At 48.0% G+C, this 22,270-nt stretch overlaps 2 protein-coding genes across 28 annotated transcripts in view; both read left to right on the top strand.

The window, feature by feature from the left end:
- Positions 1-258: 258 nt before the first annotated feature.
- Positions 259-10,645, top strand: nomo (nodal modulator). Of its 2 annotated transcripts, XM_035530982.2 has the most exons (31): positions 259-541; positions 1,036-1,125; positions 1,348-1,393; positions 1,491-1,591; positions 1,680-1,786; positions 1,868-1,940; positions 2,508-2,660; positions 2,765-2,902; positions 3,035-3,124; positions 3,308-3,413; positions 3,543-3,693; positions 3,842-4,013; positions 4,118-4,259; positions 4,349-4,480; positions 5,647-5,783; positions 5,897-5,984; positions 6,304-6,367; positions 6,500-6,595; positions 6,730-6,912; positions 7,085-7,167; positions 7,245-7,404; positions 7,614-7,740; positions 7,882-7,995; positions 8,543-8,670; positions 8,813-8,954; positions 9,064-9,147; positions 9,269-9,379; positions 9,461-9,562; positions 9,645-9,764; positions 9,853-9,945; positions 10,162-10,645. In XM_035530982.2, the coding sequence occupies exons 1-31, from the start codon at positions 392-394 to the stop codon at positions 10,291-10,293; spliced, it is 3,615 nt and encodes a 1,204-aa protein (XP_035386875.2). In that variant the 5' UTR covers positions 259-391; the 3' UTR covers positions 10,294-10,645. The 2 variants fall into 2 exon arrangements, with proteins under 2 accessions (XP_035386875.2, XP_081566394.1); XM_081710268.1 differs by lacking the exon at positions 1,348-1,393 and having other exon boundaries at positions 492-541.
- Positions 10,646-11,234: 589 nt separating this feature from the next.
- Positions 11,235-22,270, top strand: part of unc80 (unc-80 homolog (C. elegans)) — a 36,223-nt gene continuing 25,187 nt past the window's right edge. For 5 of the 26 annotated variants that reach the window (XM_081710251.1, XM_081710252.1, XM_081710245.1 and 2 more), the window contains exons 1-15: positions 11,250-11,571; positions 12,070-12,205; positions 12,303-12,459; positions 15,393-15,670; positions 16,115-16,238; positions 16,437-16,501; positions 16,582-16,712; positions 17,057-17,327; positions 17,653-17,787; positions 17,887-18,103; positions 19,540-19,671; positions 20,064-20,332; positions 20,460-20,771; positions 21,001-21,132; positions 21,442-21,589. In XM_081710251.1, coding sequence (XP_081566377.1) covers positions 11,480-11,571; positions 12,070-12,205; positions 12,303-12,459; positions 15,393-15,670; positions 16,115-16,238; positions 16,437-16,501; positions 16,582-16,712; positions 17,057-17,327; positions 17,653-17,787; positions 17,887-18,103; positions 19,540-19,671; positions 20,064-20,332; positions 20,460-20,771; positions 21,001-21,132; positions 21,442-21,589 — 2,599 coding nt within the window. In that variant the 5' untranslated portion in view covers positions 11,250-11,479. Of the gene's footprint in view, positions 11,572-11,593; positions 11,701-12,069; positions 12,206-12,302; positions 12,460-15,392; positions 15,671-16,114; positions 16,239-16,436; positions 16,502-16,581; positions 16,713-16,959; positions 17,328-17,652; positions 17,788-17,886; positions 18,104-19,539; positions 19,672-20,063; positions 20,333-20,459; positions 20,772-21,000; positions 21,133-21,441; positions 21,590-22,270 lie in introns of those variants that run through there. The other 21 variants (XM_081710249.1, XM_081710250.1, XM_081710243.1 and 18 more) reach the window with 17 other exon arrangements.

Raw genomic sequence — 22,270 nt, 5'->3', positions numbered from 1 at the left:
TATTTGCATATGTGCAGTGTGCGTATTTTTAAAGTTAAGATGTGTGTTTTGTAGAGCCTCTGCTCTCAGTTACCGGTGACACCTGTCAAACACGAACTGGCGCTACAGTCCCTCTGCTGGTGGAGCTGGGTATTGTATTTAACGCCATTCCCCCTCGGAATAATGAATTAATTATTCATGGATAATTAGATATCAATCAGAAATGTGGATCTGGGCTCCAGCGCGCGGTAGAGAGCCACGATTGGTCACGATTCCCACTTCCTCTATGTAAACAGCCAATGAAACGAATGGCTTTAGAAACGGACGCGTGAACGGCGAACGTGTGGCGTGATTGGTCTCGCGCTCGTGAACCGTGCGCACGCTCCGTTCTCGCGCTGCTCGAGGGCTGAAAATGGCACGCTTCGAGACGTTAAACGTCCTCCTCCTTAGCGCTGCGCTTCACTCCCTCTGCGGCTCGCTGGCGAGGTCTGCAGATGACATTCTGGTCGGTTGTGGCGGCTTTGTCAAATCAGACGTGGAGATAGACTACTCCCTCATCGAGGTGAGGCAAACTCTCCATCTAGAGTTTTACTAGGCTATGCTATGCTGTACTATACTATACTAGGCTATACTAGGCTAGGCTATACTGTACTGTACTGTACTATACTATACTATACTATATTGGGCTAGGCTAGGCTATACTAGGATGGGCTAGGCTATACTATACTATACTAGGCTAGTTGACACTAAGTGGTTCCCGTAGCCTATACTGCTAAAGTGCTAAGCAGCTAGCTAGCTAGCATGCTAACGAACGAGCTAAACGACCCCGGCTACCAGGCTGTGGAGATGGAGGTGGCTAACGTTACCCGAGCTGTCATAAGTCGTTACGACTAGAGTTAGAGGTTTTACAGGTACAAACAAGGCAGTTTTAACGCTTAGGAAAGGTTTATTGAAAAAGCTTTCGATAAATGTTTTACAGGTAGAGGAGGCAACAAAAGAGTGCGGTATCTAAACTGTTGTTCACTTCTTAAATGTTTCTGCTTTTTTTCCCCTCAGATTAAGTTGTACACAAGGCAAGGCTCCCTAAAGTACCACACTGACTGTGCTCCTATTAACGGTTATTTCATGATCCCTCTCTATGACAAGGTACTGCAGATATCTGGGCACATCAACCATCAGTAAATCTAAGGAACTGCTATTATGACAGAAATACCTTTGTTACTCCCTGTCCGAGTCCTGACCTTGATAGTACTATGTTATATTGTAACAAATTGGATGCATAAATATTGTCTTAAAACATGATAACCTATTGCATGACCTAAGCTTTCAAGCAAATAAGTTATTTAGTGTGTGTTTGTTTGTGTACAGGGTGACTTTGTCCTTAAAATAGAACCACCTACAGGATGGAGCTTTGGTAAGGACTGGTTTTGCACCAGTACTGTGTGGAATGTCACTGTACTGGAGGCGTTTCTGCCATATGGCCGTGTGATGAATGACACCTCTTTTCCCAGAACCCATGACTGTGGACCTCCACGTGGACGGCCTCACTGACATCTGCACTAAAGAGCAGGACATTAACTTCTTCTTCACCGGATTCTCTGTGCTGGGAACGGTAGGTTCCGCCCACCTGCTGGCATTGCTGTGCAAGATGTTCCTTGGTGGCGGTGCTGTGCCCTACTCTATGCTGCCCTTTTCCCCAGGTGCTCAGCAAAGGACAGGACCAGGGCCCTGCGGGAGTGGAGGTCATCTTGAGCCCTGCAGGAGCGGGCGGGACACTGCAGACCGTGCTCACCCAGGCTGGTGGACAGTACGTAGACAGTCACGCCATTCTTAATCCCACTCCTATGTAGTCACACCTGATGGTGTTTCTGCCAACTGTGTTTTACAGGTACACATTTTCCCAAGTGCTACCTGGAAGTTACGACATCACAGCATCTCACGGGTCCTGGACTCTGGAACAGGTGGCCTATATCTGCTAAACGATACCTTCACAGGGGACCAGTGGGCAGGAGCTTCACAGGGGACATTAGGGAGGGACATTAGAATGGCCTATCAAATCTATCTATCTATCTATCTATCTATCTATCTATCTATCTATCTATCTATCTATCTAGTTAGTTAGTTAGTTAGTGGGGTTTTTTTGTTTGTTTTTTTTGGAATAAAACTTTTGCATTTTGTTTTTCAGCATTTGGCAGACACATTTATCCAGATTGACTGTATGTTAAGTGTCTCTTTATGCTAACTTGCTGCATTTTTACAATCACTTTATGATGTTATAGAGTTTATTCAGTCCTGCAGTAAATACAGTCTATATGCCTAAACAAGTCAGGTTTTTAACGGGCTCATTTTTCAGGATTTGGCATGTAAAACTCCTGTTTAACAGTAGGCAAAAAACCCCAAAATACTCTAATCTAAAGCTGAAGGGGAAAGCAAAACCCATTTAGAGATGTTCTTAGCTAGGCTGCAGTGTGTATACATGAGGTTGCCTGTCGGAGTGAGGGTGACTTGAGTTTGTATTGGCTCAACAGAGCTCCACCTCAGTGGTTGTGTCAAGCGCCAATGCCCCTGCTACAGCGCCCCTAGTGGTCAAAGGCTATGACGTCACCGGAGAGGTGCAGAGCGATGGTGAACCCATGAAGGAGGTTAACTTCCTCCTCTACTCTGCCAACACAGCACAGGAGGTGAGGGCTATGGCTGGAGACCATCACGAAGACGGACCTTTCATCTGTACTTGAGTAGCAAGGCCAGTGTGGTCAACACCGGTGTGACTCGTGTGTTTCTCCAGGACGTCAGTGGCTGCAGCACGGCTCCGGTGGACGGGGCGATGGCGGGAGACTCCATGCTCACGTACCTGTGCAGCGTGCAGTCACGCCAGGACGGCACCTTCTCCTTCCCTTCCCTGCCCAGCGGCCAGTACACCGTGGTGACGTCATCGTTCCCCCCCCCCCCCCCCGTGTCTCAGAGATGTCTCCCGTTGGGAGAGTAGGGTAGAGGACGGTACACTTCTTTTTGGAGGGACGGCGTATTGGTCTAACCGAGCCTGTCTTAATCCCAGGTGCCAGACTACCGGGGTGAAAGGATCACCTTCGACGTGGCTCCGTCTCGGCTGGATTTCCGAGTGGAACACGACAGCGTGAGGTTGGAGGTGAGACTGACGTCTACAGCAGGTGCTAATGAGCCTTATCTTGTGCTGAAGGAACAATTGAGAGAGATGGCAGTGAATGCAGTCCATGCAGATCAGTGGTGTACAGAATTAACTGGTCTGTCCACTAAACCATTAAAGCTCTGTGTCTTATTTAATGTTTTTTTTCCTCTTGCTTTCTTGCAGCCAATGTTTCGAGTGATGGGTTTCTCAGTGATGGGGAGAGTTCTGAACAGTCCTGACGGGGAGGGAGTTTCAGACGTAGTCGTTACCCTTAACAACCAGATTAAAGGTTATAAATCAATAGCTACACATTGTCTTTTTAAAAAAAAAAACTTTATTTATGTATTTATTTATTTATTTATTTATTAACCAATGAATCGGGCTCTTTCTGAGAAAATCCACACCTGTGTTTCCGTAGTACTGACCAAAGAGGATGGTTCGTTCCGTTTGGAGAACATGACCACTGGCACCTACACCATAGACACACGCAAGAAGCACCTGTTCTTTGAGCCGTTGACGGTGAAGATTGCTCCCAGCACGCCTCAGCTCCCAGACATCATCGCGGCAGGGTGAGGCTGGCCGCTCCCTGCCTCCTGCTGTTGGCGCGCCAGACGCTTGCTGCCAGTAGAGCTACACATGCAGAAGCAGCACGGTTACACACTCACCGTCCTGCACTATGCCTCCAAGCTTGTGTGTGTGTGTGTGTGTGGGTCGCAGGTTCAGTGTGTGTGGGCAGATCTCTGTGCCACGCCTGCCAGAGGGCCTAAAGCAGCTGAACCGCTTTAAGGTGACCCTCTCCAGCCAAGGTCAGGGCGTGCTCCGCACTGCTGAGAGTGACCATCAGGGGGCGTTCTGCTTCCAGGCCAGGCCAGGAGACTACCGCGTACAGGTGCTACGGTTGCCACGTACAGACAGTTTACAGTTTGAGTGTTTATTCGGCCCTGTCTCTTGTACCAGTCTCATTTTGTTTATTCCACCATGTTCTGTGTGCAGGTGACCCTCCCGGAGGCGGAGGTCCGCGCCGGCCTGGCGCTGCAGCCTACGTCTCTCCACATCTCGCTGGTGGACCGCCCGCTCCACAACCTGCTCTTCACCCAGTTCATCGCGGCCGTATCCGGCTCCGTCTCCTGTCTGGGTGAGTAACCTCCCTGCGCACCCTGGCGGGTGTCGTAGAAGCGGTCGGCGCTCTGACGTGTGGTGTTTGTTCTGTATGGCTCTGTCCAGCCGCCTGTGGAGAGCTGACGCTGAGCCTGCAGCCCGTGAGCCGGCCAGGGGAGAGGCAGACCAGCGAGGTGGCTGGAAGCGCAGACACGCTCAACTTCTCCTTCATGAACGTCCTCCCCGGAAAATATAAAGGTAGGACAACCGTGGAATTGAAACCCGCTTGGAGCAGGGAAACTGGAGCTGTGCTGGACCTGACGTTGGGATACCCCTTCAGCTTTCTTTTTATTTTGTAGAGAGTATTTATTTATTTATTTATTTATTTACATTTTAGCCCAGTGAGATACGGTTGAGAATAAAGCCAAAAGATTTCCAGGCAGAAGTGCCAGCAAAGCTTCCTCATCCTGAGGTCTTACTAATCACAGGAGACGACGCAAACAGAAAAAGAGCTCAGCACTGATAAGAGTGCCGCTAATTCTAGTGACAGTAACGTGAATCAGACCGTTAAAATAAAACCTTGGAACATTTTAAAGTGTTTTAATGTCTCACTATTGGATGTGCCCTCCTCACACGCCATATTATTTGAGGGCAGTGGTGTCTTAGTGGTTAAGGTACTGGACTAGTAATCAGAAGGTTGCCAGGTCAAGTCCCACCACTGCCAAATTGCTACTGTTGGGCCCCTGAGCAAGACCCTTAACCCTCAATTAGTTGTATTCAGACATAATTGGAAGTTGCTTTGGATAAAGGCGTCAGCTAAATGCTGTAAATGTAAAATTGAAATATTATCAGTTATGTAAATCTCATTATTTTAGCAGGTCTCTATACTGCTAAAATGCTCTGTATGAACGAAAATATATGTTTGAAATGAAATGGTGGTTTAAGAGCAAGTATGTGAGAGTTGGTGATTACAGGTCTCTGTCCACTAGTTCAGATTTAAACAAAGCTGTTATGTATTTTTGCAAATCATATTTAAATTATTTTTTTGTGGAAAAGTCTACTGGTGATGCTATCATTGGCCCACTTAATGACACAGACAAACTATTACACATATTGGGTCAGTTTAATCCCCAAGAGATGGTGTCCTCTGCCTCGCTGGCGTTACGGTGTCTAAGGGATGGTGAGTGGTTCTGGCATCTACAAAGGTGCTCAGATTCATCTCCATCTTTGTATCTGGGGTGCAATGACTCATCGTTTCTCATTTCATGCCTTATGTTCTGAAAATGAGCCAAAGAGAAGTGACTGCACACACCCTAAACCTCCAGCAAAGATCAGAGTCCAGCAGCCATAAGCAGACCCTGTGTCTGCACTCTTTATTATTGTTTAATTTCAAATTTGGGATGGGACTGTTCTGTTTCTGCCAGTATCCATTATGCTGGATGAATGGTGCTGGAGACAGAAGTCTGTGGAGCTGGAGGTGCTGGACTCGGACGTGGTGGACGTGGAGTTCAGACAGACAGGCTACATGCTGCGATGTTCCTTGTCTCACGCCATCACGCTGGTGAGGGTCGCGACATGCCTCCATGGTGCTGATGAGGGTGACCAATCAGGGTCCGTCTATGCCGCTTCCTCGTGTGATGGCGGGAATGACTCGTGCGTTATCTGTTTTTAAAGGAATTCTTCCAAGATGGAAGCAAACCTGAGAATGTTGGCGTTTACAATCTCTCGAAGGGAGTCAATCGCTTCTGCCTCTCCAAGCCAGGTTGGTTCGTTCGCTCGGCCTCAGCTGTTACACGTGGTCTCTTATCTCAGTGCCTCATAACCCAGTCCTTGGGCCCACAAAACCCATTAAGTAGTCAATCCATTAAGAGCACAGATACCTGATACTGGTGAGCTGGGGTAGGGTACAGAGATGCCTGATACAGGTGTGCTAGGAGCTGCCATATAGCACAGATACCTGATACATAAGCTGGGATAGAGCACCCAAGGACTGGGTTGAGAAATGTAGCTGTAATATCTTTTGTAATTCCCAGTCTTTTAATGCCAGCACATTGTTTATGTTCTTGCATTGTGCTCTGTAGGTGTGTACAAAGTGACCCCTCGGTCCTGCCATCAGTTCGAGCAGGACTATTACACCTACAACACGTATGTATGCATTTGTGATGATGATGATGATGATGATGATGATATCCAGTGGCTGTGCATAAAACTTCATTGCATTTAGATAAATTGAGAACAAAAGGTTCACTTTTAGTTTTGTTTCTGACCCGTGATTAGGTCAGCTCCCAGCATCTTAACCCTGACAGCGGTGAGACACCACCTGACTGGCCTCATCACCACTGACAAAATGCTGGATGTCACGATTACCATCAAGTGAGTGGCACCAAAATATGACTGGGCACCGCACCTGTTCTGTAGTTAAAGAAGCGCTTTGCGGTAGGACATCCTGCTTGTGGGGAAGGGCAGAGTCCTGACTGCTTATTGCCCCCATCACGCCCCGCCCTCAGGTCGTCCATCGAGAGCGAGCCGGCACTAGTGCTCGGGCCCCTGCGCTCGGTCGAGGAGCAGAGGCGCGAGCAGCAGCTGCTGGAGATTGCTGCCCGACGTAAAAGCAGGGAGGAGGATCAAGAGGAGGGCAGAGTGGAGGAGCTCCGTAAACCGTTCCACTACGAGTTCTCCTACTGGGCGCGGTGAGGACCTCCCTGTTCGTCGAGTTGTTACTTTTCCAACACGGTCCGTGTACTTACAAACGCGACTCCAGAATCAGGACGCATGTATTCTTGAAAAAGCTGTCTGCTGTGTTTCCCACAAAATCCCACAGGATTTGATTAGATTTTTACTTGTTCGTTGATTTTTATAAAGGGCTGGAGAGAAGGTCACAGTCACCCCGTCATCCAAAGAGCTGCTCTTTTACCCACCTGAAGCAGAGGCCACGATAACAGGAGGTGAGAATCCAAGCTTAAAAATAAAAACGTCTAAACGGGAAGCATTCGTTTGGAACACGTTGGCTTTGAACTTCCAGAGAGCTGTCCTGGCCGGATGGTGGAGATCGTGGGCAGGGCGGGGCGCTTCCTGCAAGGAGGTGTGTCTCCAGCACTGGAGGGCGTGGAAATCTCCATTAAAGAGACTGGATCCCCAGAGCCCCTGGTCACTGTGCTCACCGACCACAGCGGAAGCTACAGGTAGTAAACCCTGTATGGCATAACGCGCGTTTGTGTTTGCACCCTGTGGAGATCTGATCAGCTCCGAGCTGAAGGTATCAATCAGGTTATTGATCAGGTCGGCGGCGCTAGGGAGGGGCTGCTGGGTATTAAGACAGCAGGGCACGTTTCTCCAGCTGCATGGTGGTTTATGTGCTCACTCTTCCTCAAACCTTCATCCCTCCTGGCAGTGTCGGACCTCTGCACAGCCACCTGCAGTACGACATCAGTGCCAGCAGAGAGGGCTTCGTGCTCACACCAGTGGAGGGGCTGATGGGAGACTTCAAGGCCTTCGCCCTGGCTGGCGTCACCTTCGAGGTATGGGCACACGCACGGGGCGATCTGGGCTGCATGTCTGACCTGTCGTGCTCTGCAGCCATTGCTCTCAGCTGTGCTGGGGTTTACGGAGGGCCGAGTGGAAGGGATATGAGACGCCGATTTATGTTTGTTCATTTTCAGATCAAGGCGGATGATGGCCAGCCCCTGTCTGGGGTGCTTCTCTCTCTGAGCGGGGCAAACTTCCGCTCCAACATGCTCACGCAGGACACCGGACTCCTGACCTTCAGCAACCTGGTAAGGGCCGTCCGCCCGCCCATTTTCCTCTGTCACAAATCAGACTGAACCAGTGTTGGAGCAGGAGAGAAAGTACTTCAGGACTTTATACTGCCTGTCAAGGTTCAGTTGGATCACAGAAACATGATAAAAGCATTAGTTAATATTATATTTTATTATAAGTAGTTACTGTATTATTTTTGGTGACGTAGCCAAAAACTAGAAGGCGTTTTAGATTTGATGGAAGATCAACAACCTGTCACTGTTGTAGCTGTGCAGGATGTCTCCTCAAGGACGAGCAGTTTGGTTTGGTTTTGGCATCTAGTGAGGTGGGGAGTGTGGGGGCTCGGTCCCGTGTGAGGGTGCTCCAGTACTCTCTGCTCTGCAGAGGAGGCATCTCTGATATGGGCCGGGGCCAATGTAGTCCTCTCTGACGTGGGCTGAGGCCGGCAGATTAAGCACCGATTCTGGCCCTTGCAAATAAGATCCTGTCTTTAAAAAAAACGGAGAAGTTTTTTTTTTTTACGACATCTCTTCCTCTGATGAACCTGTGAACTTCCTTGTGCAGAGTCCGGGCCAGTACTACTTCAAACCCATGATGAAGGAGTTTCGCTTTGAGCCCTCGGCACAGATGATCACCGTGGAGGAGGGCCAGAGCCTCCACATTCCCATCATGGGCTTCAAAACAGCTTACAGGTGCCCCTCCACACTCCTCCTGACACGAGCTGTACTGGTCTCTGATGTCTCCGTATTGTTTGGCCGGTTATCGTTGGTTATTGCTGCAATCACTGTATCATCACTGAATTTGTTTGTGGTGTTCTGCTCCACGTGGCCACAGCTGCTATGGTATGGTGCAGTCCCTGGGAGGCGACGCCGAGCTGGGCGTCGCCGTAGAGGCCGTGGGCAGGGGCGACTGCAGCGTGTACAGCGAAGACACAGTGACAGATGAGGCTGGCCGCTTTCGACTGCGAGGCCTGCTGGTGAGTTGGCTGGCGCTTGTGCGGAGAACCGCAACGATATGGCACTGAATCCACCGTCGTGGTGAACAGGCTCGTGTTAACACGCTGGTGTTTTGTTTGTCGCACTTAGCCGGGCTGCTCATACACCATTCAGCTGAGAGGAGACGGAAACGGCCACATCGAGAGAGCGCTGCCCCCGTATAAAATCATAGAGGTACAGAAGGACATCAATCAGAACTACCCACCAGGCCTCAGTGTACTTATTTACAACTGCTTCCTTGCTTTGTCTTTATTCTTTCGTTCTTTCTTCCTCTCTTTGGCTTGTTCGTATTTAGGTGGGCAGCAGTGACATCGAGGGAATGAACATCATCACCTTCAGACAGATCAATCAGTTTGACGTGAGCGGTAACGTCATCACCTCCCCCGAGCACCTGCCGACTCTCTGGGTAAGAAACCTTTCTTACCGTGTTCGTGTGCTGAGAACGGCATCCTCTCTTAGGCGTGCGTGTGTGTCCTTCCCGTCCCAGGTGAAGCTGTATAAGAGTGATAACCTGGACAGTCCTTTCCAGAGCCTGTCCCTGGGCCAGTCTCTCTTCTTCCACTTCTCCCCGCTCCCGCGTGATGGCGAGGTAAGCCCCGCCCCCGTCAGCCTGGGCCGCCGTTACTCGGCAGGTTTGTCTGTTCACTCCCTGCTGTCTGTCTGTCCTGCAGACCTATGTGCTGATGTTGGACACCACACTCTCTCGCTCCCAGTATGACTTTAAGCTCCCTCAGGTCTCCTTCACATCCTCCGGGTACCACAAACATGTCACGCTCACCTTCAACCCCAGCGTACGTACGCTCACACGCTCTCATTTCCCTCCCCCAGCTCCAGCGGAACCGAGTGACCTACGGCTCACTGTTCCTTTCTCTTCCGCAGAGGAAGCTTCCGGATCAAGAGATCGCTCAGGGGTCGTACGTAGCGCTGCCCCTGACCTTGCTGCTTCTCCTGGCTGTGTACAATCACGAGCGGGTACTATGATCTTTTTAACACCACTTCACATTAGCTTGAATTACCATCAGATGGAATCACAGTTTGGATGGGATTAGTTCTGTTTGTATGTATAAGTAATCTATGCCAATGTGCTTTTTTGTAAATAAATCCCAACAGATTTAAAGGAAAGCAGTGTCATATGTATGAGAGTCAGTTGCACGCCCTGATGTTGCATGTCGTGATGCGTGTATCCAGGTTATCCCTCTGCTGCTACAGCTGTGCAGTCGTGTGCAGGGTTTCCGAGGCCTGGCCCAGACGGGCGGCGACGGTCTTACCGTGGACGATGCCAAGCGCCCAAGCAAGAGACCCAAGACGCGACGCACGTGAGGAGACGCAACCTCCCAGCGCCATCTGCTCTCTGGCCTACACACAAAACCTGTCTCATCCTACGGATTGGTTTTCGCGAAGCCTCCGTTTTAAAGACGTTGATTCACGTGTGTCATGTCAGCTGGGGGTTTGTTTCCACGTTGGGTTCAGAAAAGCTACAGCTGACAGCAGGATTGGCTCTTGGAACAAGTCTTGTGTATGGACGTTCATCCCTTCATGATCATTTTCTTGAAATTGGCTCTATTTGAAATGCATTGGTTCCTAGTACATGTGAACATAGGGCAGAGATCCTGTGTCTGTTTATGTTGGTGAATGTGGTTACTCAGGGACAATAAAGTGTGCGTGTGCGGTCTCAAGTCTCTAACACCAGTAGTTTATTATTAATAATTGATTAAAGATGAGTTTCTGTTTGGTTTTTTTTTTTCCCCCAACCGTTGCATATATATATATATATATATAATGTGTGTGTATGGGGGCTTGTTTTTGTTCATTGTGATCATTGTTGAGGTTTAAGCCCGTCACCATTTTGTGTTGTCTTTTTGTTTTTGTTTGGTTGTTTTTTTTTTTTTTAGTTACTTCCTATTTATATAAAGTAGGAGTATAAAACATTAATATACGTCGATAAAGTCAGTGTCTTGTGAGAGATTTTATAAAACGCTACATTAGCTACACCTATTTAGTACACGTGTCACTTAAATTAATTTAACTAGATATTAATGAACCCCCTCCCTCCTTTTAGATTTTTGAATAAGAAATCGTGGGCTGACTAAATATTTGCAATGATAATTGAACAGTAATAAAATTAATCGGAAACCGTGGTCTGGCTCGGTTGTGTGTTGTGTCGCCTCGATGGTCAGTAGCTCATTCTAGTGCTTCTACTGGAGGCTGTTTTAAACAACAGCGCTGAGACGACCGTGCCGTGATTGCGCTCCTGGTGTGCTGCGTAATTAACGGTGTGCGCTGGGGGTCCGGCCACCGCGCACTGCGCCTTTAAGAGCTCGGTCAGCTGCGAGCCGGAGTCGGCCTGTTCAATCGCTTCTCCAGCGGGTGTTGGCCAAAGCTCCACCTGCACTCATTTTCCGCCATGTAGGAAGCATCACGTAAACGTCCGTCCACAGACGCACCTGATGTCGATTGCCCCCCTTTTTTTGTTTTGTTTTATTTTGTATCCGGCGGCTCCGTGAAAATGGTGAAGCGGAAGAGCTTGGACGACAGCGAGCAGGAGAACTGCCGAGGGATCCCGTTCCCCATACAGACCTTTCTGTGGAGGCAGACCAGGTCGGAGGGTTAATCCTACGCGTCCTAACGGGTCTTTAGCTGGCTGGGATGGACGCGTGCTCCGGGGCGCGCTTCCGACCTACGCAGGAGCGTGTTGTTTTCACGTCGCACCTGGTTATGTCGCTTCATGTGAATGTTTTTTTTATATATATATATATATATATATATATATATATATATATATATATATATATATATATATATATATATAAATTTTCCTCTGTTTATTTATTTATCAGTCCTGTCATAGTCTGCGTCATCTTTTCAGATGCCGGCTTTTTGCCTTCTGTGGTGAAAACTGATCGTGCATTAAACTGCGGGAGAATATCACCCACAGAATAATATACGGATGTTCTGATTTTGGCTCGATGTCATCAAGCCTTACTGCGCATCGAGTGGATCCGTGTTACTGCTTTTATTCTGATACACAGCAAATACCACTAAACAGTAGCTTGTGATCTCTGAAAATGTTGTTTTATGTGTGGTTTATTATTTCAGCGCGTTTCTGCGACCAAAGTTAGGGAAGCAGTATGAAGCTTCTTGCGTGGTGAGTGTTCATCTCAGATTCATCCGCCAGAGTGATGCGGCCCTGATTTTCATTACAGCGGAACCTTCCGTCGCGGGCATTTTCAAAGTCGGTAGTCTTGTAATTCCAAAGTGGTCCTTGTAATGGGCTGTGAGTGGCACCCTGTTTGTCTGATGACCTCACGACCTCTGTGTTCTTCTGCCAGTCTTTCGAGCGGGTCCTAGTGGAGAACAAGCTCCATGGGCTGTCTCCAGCTCTCACCGAGGCCATCCAGAGCGTCTCGCGCTGGGAGCTGGTCCAGACAGCGCTCCCTCACGTCCTCCACTGCACCTCCATCCTGCTCTCCAACCGCAACAAGCTCGGTATGAACCCAAACCCTCACGTAGACACACGCACTCGGTATGAACCCAAACCATTCGCGTAGGCACACGCACTCGGTATGAACCCAAACCATTCGCGTAGACACACGCACTCGGTATGAACCCAAACCATTCGCGTAGACACACGCACTCGGTATGAACCCAAACCATTCGAGTAGACACACGCACTCGGTATGAACCCAAACCATTCGAGTAGACACACGCACTCGGTATGAACCCAAACCATTCGAGTAGACACACGCACTCGGTATGAACCCAAACCATTCGCGTAGGCACACGCACTCGGTATGAACCCAAACCATTCGCGTAGACACACGCACTCGGTATGAAACCAAACCATTCGCGTAGACAAACACACACACGATATGAACCCAAACCCTCGCCTAGACACACACACTCGGTATGAAACCAAACCATTCGCGTAGACATACGCACTCGGTATGAAACCAAACCATTCGCGTAGACACACGCACTCGGTATGAACCCAAACCATTCGCGTAGACACACGCACTCGGTATGAACCCAAACCATTCGCGTAGGCACACGCACTCGGTATGAAACCAAACCATTCGCGTAGACACACGCACTCGGTATGAAACCAAACCATTCGCGTAGACAAACACACACACGATATGAACCCAAACCCTCGCCTAGACACACACACTCGGTTTGAACCCAAACCATTCGCATAGACACACACACTCGGTTTGAATCCAAACCATTCGCGTAGACACAAACACTCGCTTTGAACCCAAACCATTCGCGTAGACACAAACACTCGGTTTGAACCCAAACCCTCGCGTAGACACACACACTCGGTTTGAACCCAAACCCTCGCGTAGACACACACACTCGGTTTGATCCCAAACCTATGCGTAGACACACACACTCGGTATGAACCCAAACTCTCGCCTAGACACACACACACTCGGCTATTTACTGACTCAGTAGCCAGAACAAAAGTTGAACCCAAACCCTCGCGTAGACACACACACTCGGTATGAACCCAAACCCTCGCCTAGACACACACACTCGGTTTGAGCCCAAACCCTCACGTAGACACACACACTCGGTTTGAACCCAAACCCTTGCATAGACACACACACACTGGGTACGAACCCAAACCCTCGCATAGACACACACACACTGGGTACGAACCCAAACCCTCACCTAGACACACACACTCGGTTTGAGCCCAAACCCTCACGTAGACACACACACTGGGTACGAACCCAAACCCTCACGTAGACACACACACTGGGTACGAACCCAAACCCTCGCCTAGACACACACACTCGGTATAAACCCAAACCCTCACCTAGACACACACACTCGGTTTGAACCCAAACCCTCGTGTAGACACACACTCGGTTTGAACCCAAACCCTCGCGTAGACACACACACACTCGGTTTGAACCCAAACCCTCGCGTAGACACACACACATTCGGTTTGAACCCAAACCCTCGCGTAGACACACACACATTCGGTTTGAACCCAAACCCTCGCGTAGACACACACACATTCGGTTTGAACCCAAACCCTCGCGTAGACACACACACATTCGGTTTGAACCCAAACCCTCGCGTAGACACACACACATTCGGTTTGAACCCAAACCCTCGCGTAGACACACACACATTCGGTTTGAACCCAAACCCTCGCGTAGACACACACACATTCGGTTTGAACCCAAACCCTCGCGTAGACACACACACATTCGGTTTGAACCCAAACCCTCGCGTAGACACACACACATTCGGTTTGAACCCAAACCCTCGCGTAGACACACACACTCGGTTTGAACCCAAACCCTCACGTAGACACACACACTCGGCATGAACCCAAACCCTTGCCTAGACACACACACACTCGGCTATTTATTGACTCAGTAGCCAGAACAAAAGTGCTGATTCCAGCCAGGTGCGCGTTGTTTAGAAGAAGCATCAGATCAGGCATGGCGCACACACCCTCCTCCTGAGGCAGAGCACACACACACCCCTCCTTTTACACACCCTCCTCCTGAGGCGGAGCACACACACACCCCTCCTTTTTCACACCCTCTTCCTGAGGCTGCTGCTGTCTAGGCTGTATAGTGTTGAATCACTTGTCATGTGAAAAGCATTCCTTAACCGTGTTTATAATGTAAAAAAGCAAAGCCTTCATCCTTCCTTGCCCATCTAACTTTTCATGCCTCTACTACTGAGTCATACCTGTATCACTGCATCATACCTGTCATACCTGTACTACTGAGTGATACCTGTACCACTGAGTCATACCTGTCATACCTGTACTACTGAGTCATACCTGTATCACTGCGTCATACCTGTCTTACTGAGTCCTGTCATACCTGTACCTCATACTTTTCATACCTGTATCAATGTGTCATAGCTGTTCCACTGTCATACCTGTCATACCTGTACCACTGCGTCATACCTTTAATACCTGTACTACTGTGTCATACCTGTACCACTGCGTCATACCTGTCATACCTGTACCACTCCATCATACTTTTCATACCTGTATCAATGCGTCATACCTGTACCACTGCATCACACCTGTCATACCTATAGCAATACGTCATATCCCCAACACTGTCATATCCGTTCCACTGTGTCATACCTTTAATACCTGTACCACTGCGTCATACCTTTAATACCTGTACTACTGTGTCATACCTGTACCACTGCGTCATACCTGTCATACCTGTACCACTCCATCATACTTTTCATACCTGTATCAATGCGTCATACCTGTACCACTGCATCACACCTGTCATACCTATAGCAATACATCATATCCCCAACACTGTCATATCCGTTCCACTGTGTCATACCTTTAATACCTATACCACTGCGTCATACCTTTAATACCTGTGCTACTGTGTCATACCTGTACTACTGCGTCATGCCTGTAGCACTGTGTCATCCAGGACACCAGGACAAGCTTGGCGTGGCCGAGACCAAGCTGCTCCATACCTTGCACTGGATGCTGCTGGACGCTCCCCAGGAGTGTCACCAGGACCAGGGGCACGGTTGCAGTGCTTTCCTGCAGCCGCTGGGGAACCAGGGAGGCCTGGAGCGCAATGGAAGCAGCGAGGAGAATGAGTACGCCCGAGCCAAGCTCTACCACAAGAACATGGCCACTGTGGAGCTATTTGTCTTCCTCTTCGCCCCGCTTGTAAACCGCATTAAGGTTGGCTGAGTTCCTCCACAAGGAGATAAAAGGGAATGTTGACTGTTTTACTCTTGGTCTGCTATGCTTTTTCATAATGTGGCTCAGTGGTTAAGGTACTGGGCTAGTAACCAGAAGGTTGCCGGTTCAAGTCCCAGTTGTATTCAGTTGTATTCAGACATAATTGGAAGTTGCTTTGTATAAAAGTGTCACCTAAATGATCAGAGTTATGCAAATAACCTCCTTATTTTAGCAGTTCTCTATACTGCTAAAATGCTTTATATGAACTCAAATTGTACTCAGTCATAATTGTAAGTCGCTTTGGATAAAAGCATCAGCTAAATGCCATAAATGTAAATGTAAAATAATGTGTTCATACTGACAGATTGAGTATATTTATGAGAATGAGTAGGTAGGTTACAGACAGGCTACTGTAAATTTTACTGAAGTGTAAAATGTTTGCAGGAGTCCGATCTGACCTTTCGATTGGCTAGTGGACTTGTCATCTGGCAGCCAATATGGGAGCACCGTCAGCCTGATGTACCCGCCTTCTCTGCTCTCATTAAACCAATGCGCAACATTGTTACTGGTGAGATTTTCTGTGTAACCGTTAATCTGGTTGGATTAAATGTACTGAGTATTAATCCTGAATTCAGCAACCTTTACCAAAACATATGCTTCCCCTTTCACCTCAGTGGAAAAAAAAGTTATTTCTGCTCAGAGGGCCGAAGTGTAGCTTCTGTCTCATCTCTAGTTTTCAAACATCTACCTTCCTTCTCCTTCACAGCAAAAAGGAATTCTCCTGTGAGTAACCAGTGCAGTCCGTGCGGCGCCGCTAACCCTTGCCCTGCGGTGAGTGCACACACCCGGTCTCCGCTGTTCTCGTCCTGTCTCAGTGCTGTGATGTGATTGGCTGCCTCTCCCACTCCCAGGTGGTGTGCGAGTCCGCTCAGTCAGACTCCTCCTCCCCTTCTGTGACGGGCCAGAGCTGTCGCCGTGGTAACTCGGTGGACAGAGGAGGCTCCTCCCAGCAGCCATATGAAAAAGGCCTCTCCCAGAAAAAGTGAGCATGCATGTATATATGTGCACACACACACACACACACACACACACGCGCACACACACACAGAACATGGGCATGAAACGAGCGTGAAAATGGACCGCTTGCCTAAAACACTGTCTGACATTATTAGGTTTGCTAGCTAACATCTGTCTTAACAAGTCTGTCTCTCCATCTGCTGCCAAAGTGGCTTGTGTGTGCTTAGCAGTTGAGTGAAAGTGAATTTAAAATGGCGGTTCCTTTTCTGTAGATTTTCCTCTCTCTCTCTCTCTCTCTCTCTCTCTCTCTCTCTGTACCATCTGTCTATCTCTCTCTATCTGTTTCTTTTCTCCCACCCCCCCGTGCAGCAGAGTGTCCAGCCCTGGCGGTATCTCTTCACCCCAGCGGGTGAGGTATGCCACCTACTTCGACGTGGCAGTCCTGCGGTGTTTACTGCAGCCTCACTGGACAGAGGAGGGTGTGCACTGGGCCCTGATCTTCTACCTGCAGCGGCTGCGTCAGATCCTGCAGGAGAAGCCACAGCGCCCCCCCGAGCCCTCCACAGCTCCTCTGCCTCGGCCGCGGAGCAGCTCCATGGTAGCTGCAGCGCCCTCTCTGGTCAACACCCATAAAACGCAGGTAGGTCACACGGCAAATCCGTGCTGTCGCAATATAATGCCGCAGCTAAGGTGGGTTGGTTTGTTGTGTCTGTAGCAATAATTGTCATTTGAACTGTGAGCTTGTCATGAATCATTGAAATAGAGTCTGCTCACATAGAGTGTTCACATAGAGTCTCCTCATGTAAAGAGTCTCCTCATGTAAAGAGTCTCCTCATGTAAAGAGAGTCCTTGCATAAAGAGAGTCCTCGCATAAAGAGTCCTGACATACACAGAGTCCACACAAAGAGAGTCCTCTCTTTGATTTTCAGTGTCTGATCATTAATGGTTGTGTTCACTGTCTTTAGGATTTGACCCTCAAGTGTAATGAAGAGGCTCGGTCACTGAGCTCGGAGACCTTCTCCAAAGTGTCCATCACCAATCTCCGACGACCAGCAGTGCCAGACCTGTCCACAGACATGGGGATCAACATCTTTAAGAAGGTGTGTTGCTTGGCGAGCCCCAGCCCTGCACACTGCACCGTCCACCAGCCCCTTCTGCCCCGTTAACTTCACATGCTTCCCTCTTCGGTCCCGCCATAGTTCAAGAACCGCAGGGAGGACCGGGAGCGCAAAGGCTCCATTCCCTTTCACCACACAGGAAAGAAGCGTCAGCGGCGTATGGGCGTGCCCTTCCTCACGCACGAGGACCACCTGGACGTCTCGCCCACAAGGAGCACCTTCTCGTTTGGGAGTGTCTCTGGCCTGGGTGACGACCGCCGCACCCTGGACCGTGGGGGCTGGCCCTCCACCATCATGGGTAAGGTCACTGGGGTGACATTTGCTATGCCTAACTCCTATATACTGTGTTACTCCTATATACTGTATTACTCCTATATACTATATACTGCATTACTCCTATATACTATATACTGCATTACTGCTATATACTGTTACTCCTATATACTGTGTTACTCCTATATACTATATACTGCGTTACTCCTATATACTATATACTGCGTTACTCCTATATACTATATACTGCGTTACTCCTATATACTGTGTTACTCCTATATACTGTGTTACTCCTATATACTATATACTGTATTACTCCTATATACTATATACTGCATTACTCCTATATACTATATACTGCATTACTGCTATATACTGTGTTACTCCTATATACTGTGTTACTCCTATATACTATATACTGCGTTACTCCTATATACTATATACTGCGTTACTCCTATATACTATATACTGCATTACTCCTATATACTGTGTTACTCCTATATACTATATACTGTATTACTCCTATATACTATATACTGCATTGCTCCTATATACTGTGTTACTCCTATATACTATATACTGTATTACTCCTATATACAATATACTGCATTACTCCTATATACTGTTACTCCTATATACTATATACTGCATTACTCCTATATACTGTGTTACTCCTATATACTATATACTGCATTACTCCTATATACTGTGTTACTCCCGTTACTCCTATATACTATATCCTGCATTGCTCCTATATACTGCATTGCTGGTATATACTATATCCTGCATTGCTTCTATATACTGCATTGCTCGTATATACTATATCCTGCATTGCTCCTATATACTATATACTGCATTGCTCCTATATACTGCTTTACTCCTATATACTGCATTACTCCAATATGCTATATACTGCATTACTCCTATATACTGTATTACTCCTATATACTGTATACTGTAATACTCCAATATACTATATACTGTATTGCTCTGATAAACTATATAATGCACTGCTCTTATATACTATATACTACATTGCTCTTATGTATTACTCCTATATACTGCATTACTCCTATATACTATACACTGCATTACACCGATATACTATATACTGTATTACTCCGATATACTGTATACTGTATTACTCCTATATACTGCATTTCTCCCATATACTATATACTACATTGCTCCCATATACTATATACTGCATTACTCCTATATGCTATGTACTACATTGCTACTATATACTCTACACTGCATTACTCCTATAGTACTGTTTTCAGGACAGTTCAGTTGTTACTTACCTGTGGTTAGGACATTCAGAGAGGCGTTCTGAGGTAAAGTCAGTATTTCAGTCAGTATTTGCTGTTTTCACCTTTAGTTTTGGCCCACTGTCATCGTAACGAGAATGTGGGCAGGACATAGCAGGTGAAAGGTGTGTGTTGATTGGCGGTCTTGCAGGAAGGCTCACCCGCCGTGGGAGCACAGATACGGCAGGCGATGTGGACAGTCTCAGCGCCAAACATTCACACTCTCAGCATAACCTGCCCGATCACTCCAACAGTCACAGTGACAACACCATCAAAGAGGGCGGTAAGACATACAGAAGCATCAGGGCCCAGGCAGCAAGAGTGCTCCAGGAAATGATAACTAAACCTGGTGCTAAATCTGCTTAAGTAAACGTCAGTGTTAATAAGCAGTCTGCTTTTCTTCCAACTATAACACACTCATTGACATTTACAGCGTTTAGCTGACACTTTTATGCAAAGTGACTTTAATTATGACTGAACACAATTTGAGTAATTGAGGGTTAAGGGTCTTGCTCAGGAGCCCATCACTGGCAACCTGGCAGTGGTGGGGCTTGAATTGGCAACCTTCCATTTACACATTAAGTAATATCTCTCTCTCTCTCTCTCTCTCTCTCTCTCTCTCTCCCTCTCTCCTCTGTCCTCTCTTTCTCCTCTGTTTCTAATCTCATCTCTCAGTCCGCTCCCAGATCTCAACCATCACCATGGCAACATTCAACACAACTGTGGCCTCCTTTAACGTGGGCTACACGGATTTCTTCACGGAGCACATTAAGAAGCTGTGCAATCCTAACCCCGTGCCAGACATGCCTAGCGAGCCTTTGGCCTGCTCCAACCTGCCCCGCAGCCTCACAGACTCCTGCATCAATTACTCCTGCCTGGAGGAGAGGGACACCATCGAGGGAACCAACAACTTCATTCTGAAAAACGGCATGCTAGATCTCACGGTGACGCTCCTTTTTTAAAAATCAGCCTTCAAGCTGAGCTGTACTGATTGCTTTGGAGAACTCTCAAAGGCCTTTCTGAGGTTAGATCAAAGTTTGTTTATGTTTTCTGCTCCCGTCGTGTCTCAAGGCTGTCCTCCGGGCTCTGTATGCTGTCCTCACCCATGACATCAGCTCCCGCATTTGTGACGTGGCCCTCAACATCATCGAGTGCCTCCTGCAGCTGGGGGTGGTCCCCAGCCTGGCCAACATGCACTCCAAACCAGAGAGCAAGACAAAAGAGGCAGAGCAGCCAAAGGAAGGAGCTGCTCACAGTGTTCCCGGGACTCATGGGGGCGTGGCTGGTGCGATGGGGGCGGGGTCTGCCGCAGGGGGTGGAGATGGTGATGGAGGTGATGGAGGAGGAAGCAGAAATGATATTAAAAACAACAAAGACAATAAGGTCTGTGACTTGGAGGTGTTTGGAGAGAAAAATAAAATTGCACAAGTTCTAGAATAATAGAAGTAAAATTCTCGTAGTAGGTTTGAATCAACATACAGTACCTACAGATGTGAATTTATCTCTGCATGCCATATTCCTGCATGGAGAGTAAACCGTAATGGACTAGAGAATAATGGAATAATGTTCAGTGCCAACCTGTGCCATCATGAGTGCCATGTCATGTCCCCAGGAGGAAGAATCTTCTCTCAGCGCCCACAGGCTGGCTCTCACCATGGTCATTAAGATCGTCAAGTCTCTGGGCTGCGCATACGGCTGCGGAGAAGGGCATCGTGGGCTCTCCGGTGACCGGCTGCGCATGCAGGTGACTGGGACAGCCTCTTCCACCTAGACACTGTGCTTTCAAAAAACTGATGCATCATTTCTCAGGTGCAGTTCCCATTACTTTACCCCAGTCTCTGGGTCAGGGTACCCAGCACCGAGCTCTGTTACCCCACTGACGTAGCAAAGCCCAGTTCACGTTATTTAAAGTTCTTAACTGGAGTTGTTGAGATGACATGGAGGGCAGAGTCACTAAACATGATAATCTAAAGTGGGGGCAGATGTTGTCATAGCCAGTAGCATCTCTGCTGCACTCTTCAGTGCGTTCAGTGCGGTTTCTGCCTGTGTGCAGGCCCAGAACTGTCTGACCAGTCTCTACAAGCTGGACAAGCTTCAGTTCCGGCAGACCATGAAAGAGTACGTCAACAAGGATTCGCTCAACAACATCGTAGACTTCCTGCACGCCCTTCTGGGCTTCTGTATGGAACCCATCACTGACAGTAAGGGCGCAAAGCTGCTTTCAGCGGTTACTGCACGCTCTAAACACGGTGCAGACCCCAGCGCAGAGGTCACAGCACAGCGCAGAGGTCACAGCACAGTGCAGAGGTCACCACAAGCTAGAGCAAGCATGGGGTCTCTCCAGCCAAGGAGAAGTGAGGAAATGTGTCTTTAAAAAAGGTTGTTGCATCATGAAAAGACATCAAAGTGGACATATAAAGTATAAACATGGTTGCCCTTGGTGATGAGTCATTAGCAGTGTGCCCTTTGAAATTAAAATGAATCTTTTTGTGCCCAATGACATTTTGTAAGAGAGCTCAGATAAATGTTTCATAGCTGATCAAAGAAGCCCACGACACCTGAGACTTTCTCTATCCCTACTGGACTGCATCTGTCTGTGTCTGTGTCTGTGTCTGTGTCTGTGTCTGTGTGTGTGTGTGTGTGTGTGTGTGTGTGTGTGTGTGTGTGTGTGTGTGTGTGTGTGTGTGTGTGTGTGTTTGTCAAGCTTTTTCATGTTTGCCAGTGTCTGTTCTGTCTCTCATCAATCAACCTGTTTAGCACAGAATACCTGTTTGAAATAGTGTGACATGATCCATGAGCTCACATCTAGACAGTATGTGTGGGGTTTAACAGCTCAGTAGTTTCTCTCAAATAGATTTTTAAGTTCTTTCTAGTTGTAAGTC

Source organism: Electrophorus electricus, chromosome 3 (assembly GCF_041902795.1).
Source record: "Electrophorus electricus isolate QZ-2024a chromosome 3, ASM4190279v1, whole genome shotgun sequence".
Taxonomy (NCBI): domain Eukaryota; kingdom Metazoa; phylum Chordata; class Actinopteri; order Gymnotiformes; family Gymnotidae; genus Electrophorus; species Electrophorus electricus.
The sequence above is the reverse complement of the archived record's forward strand: the minus strand, read 5'-3'. Positions and strand labels throughout refer to the sequence as shown.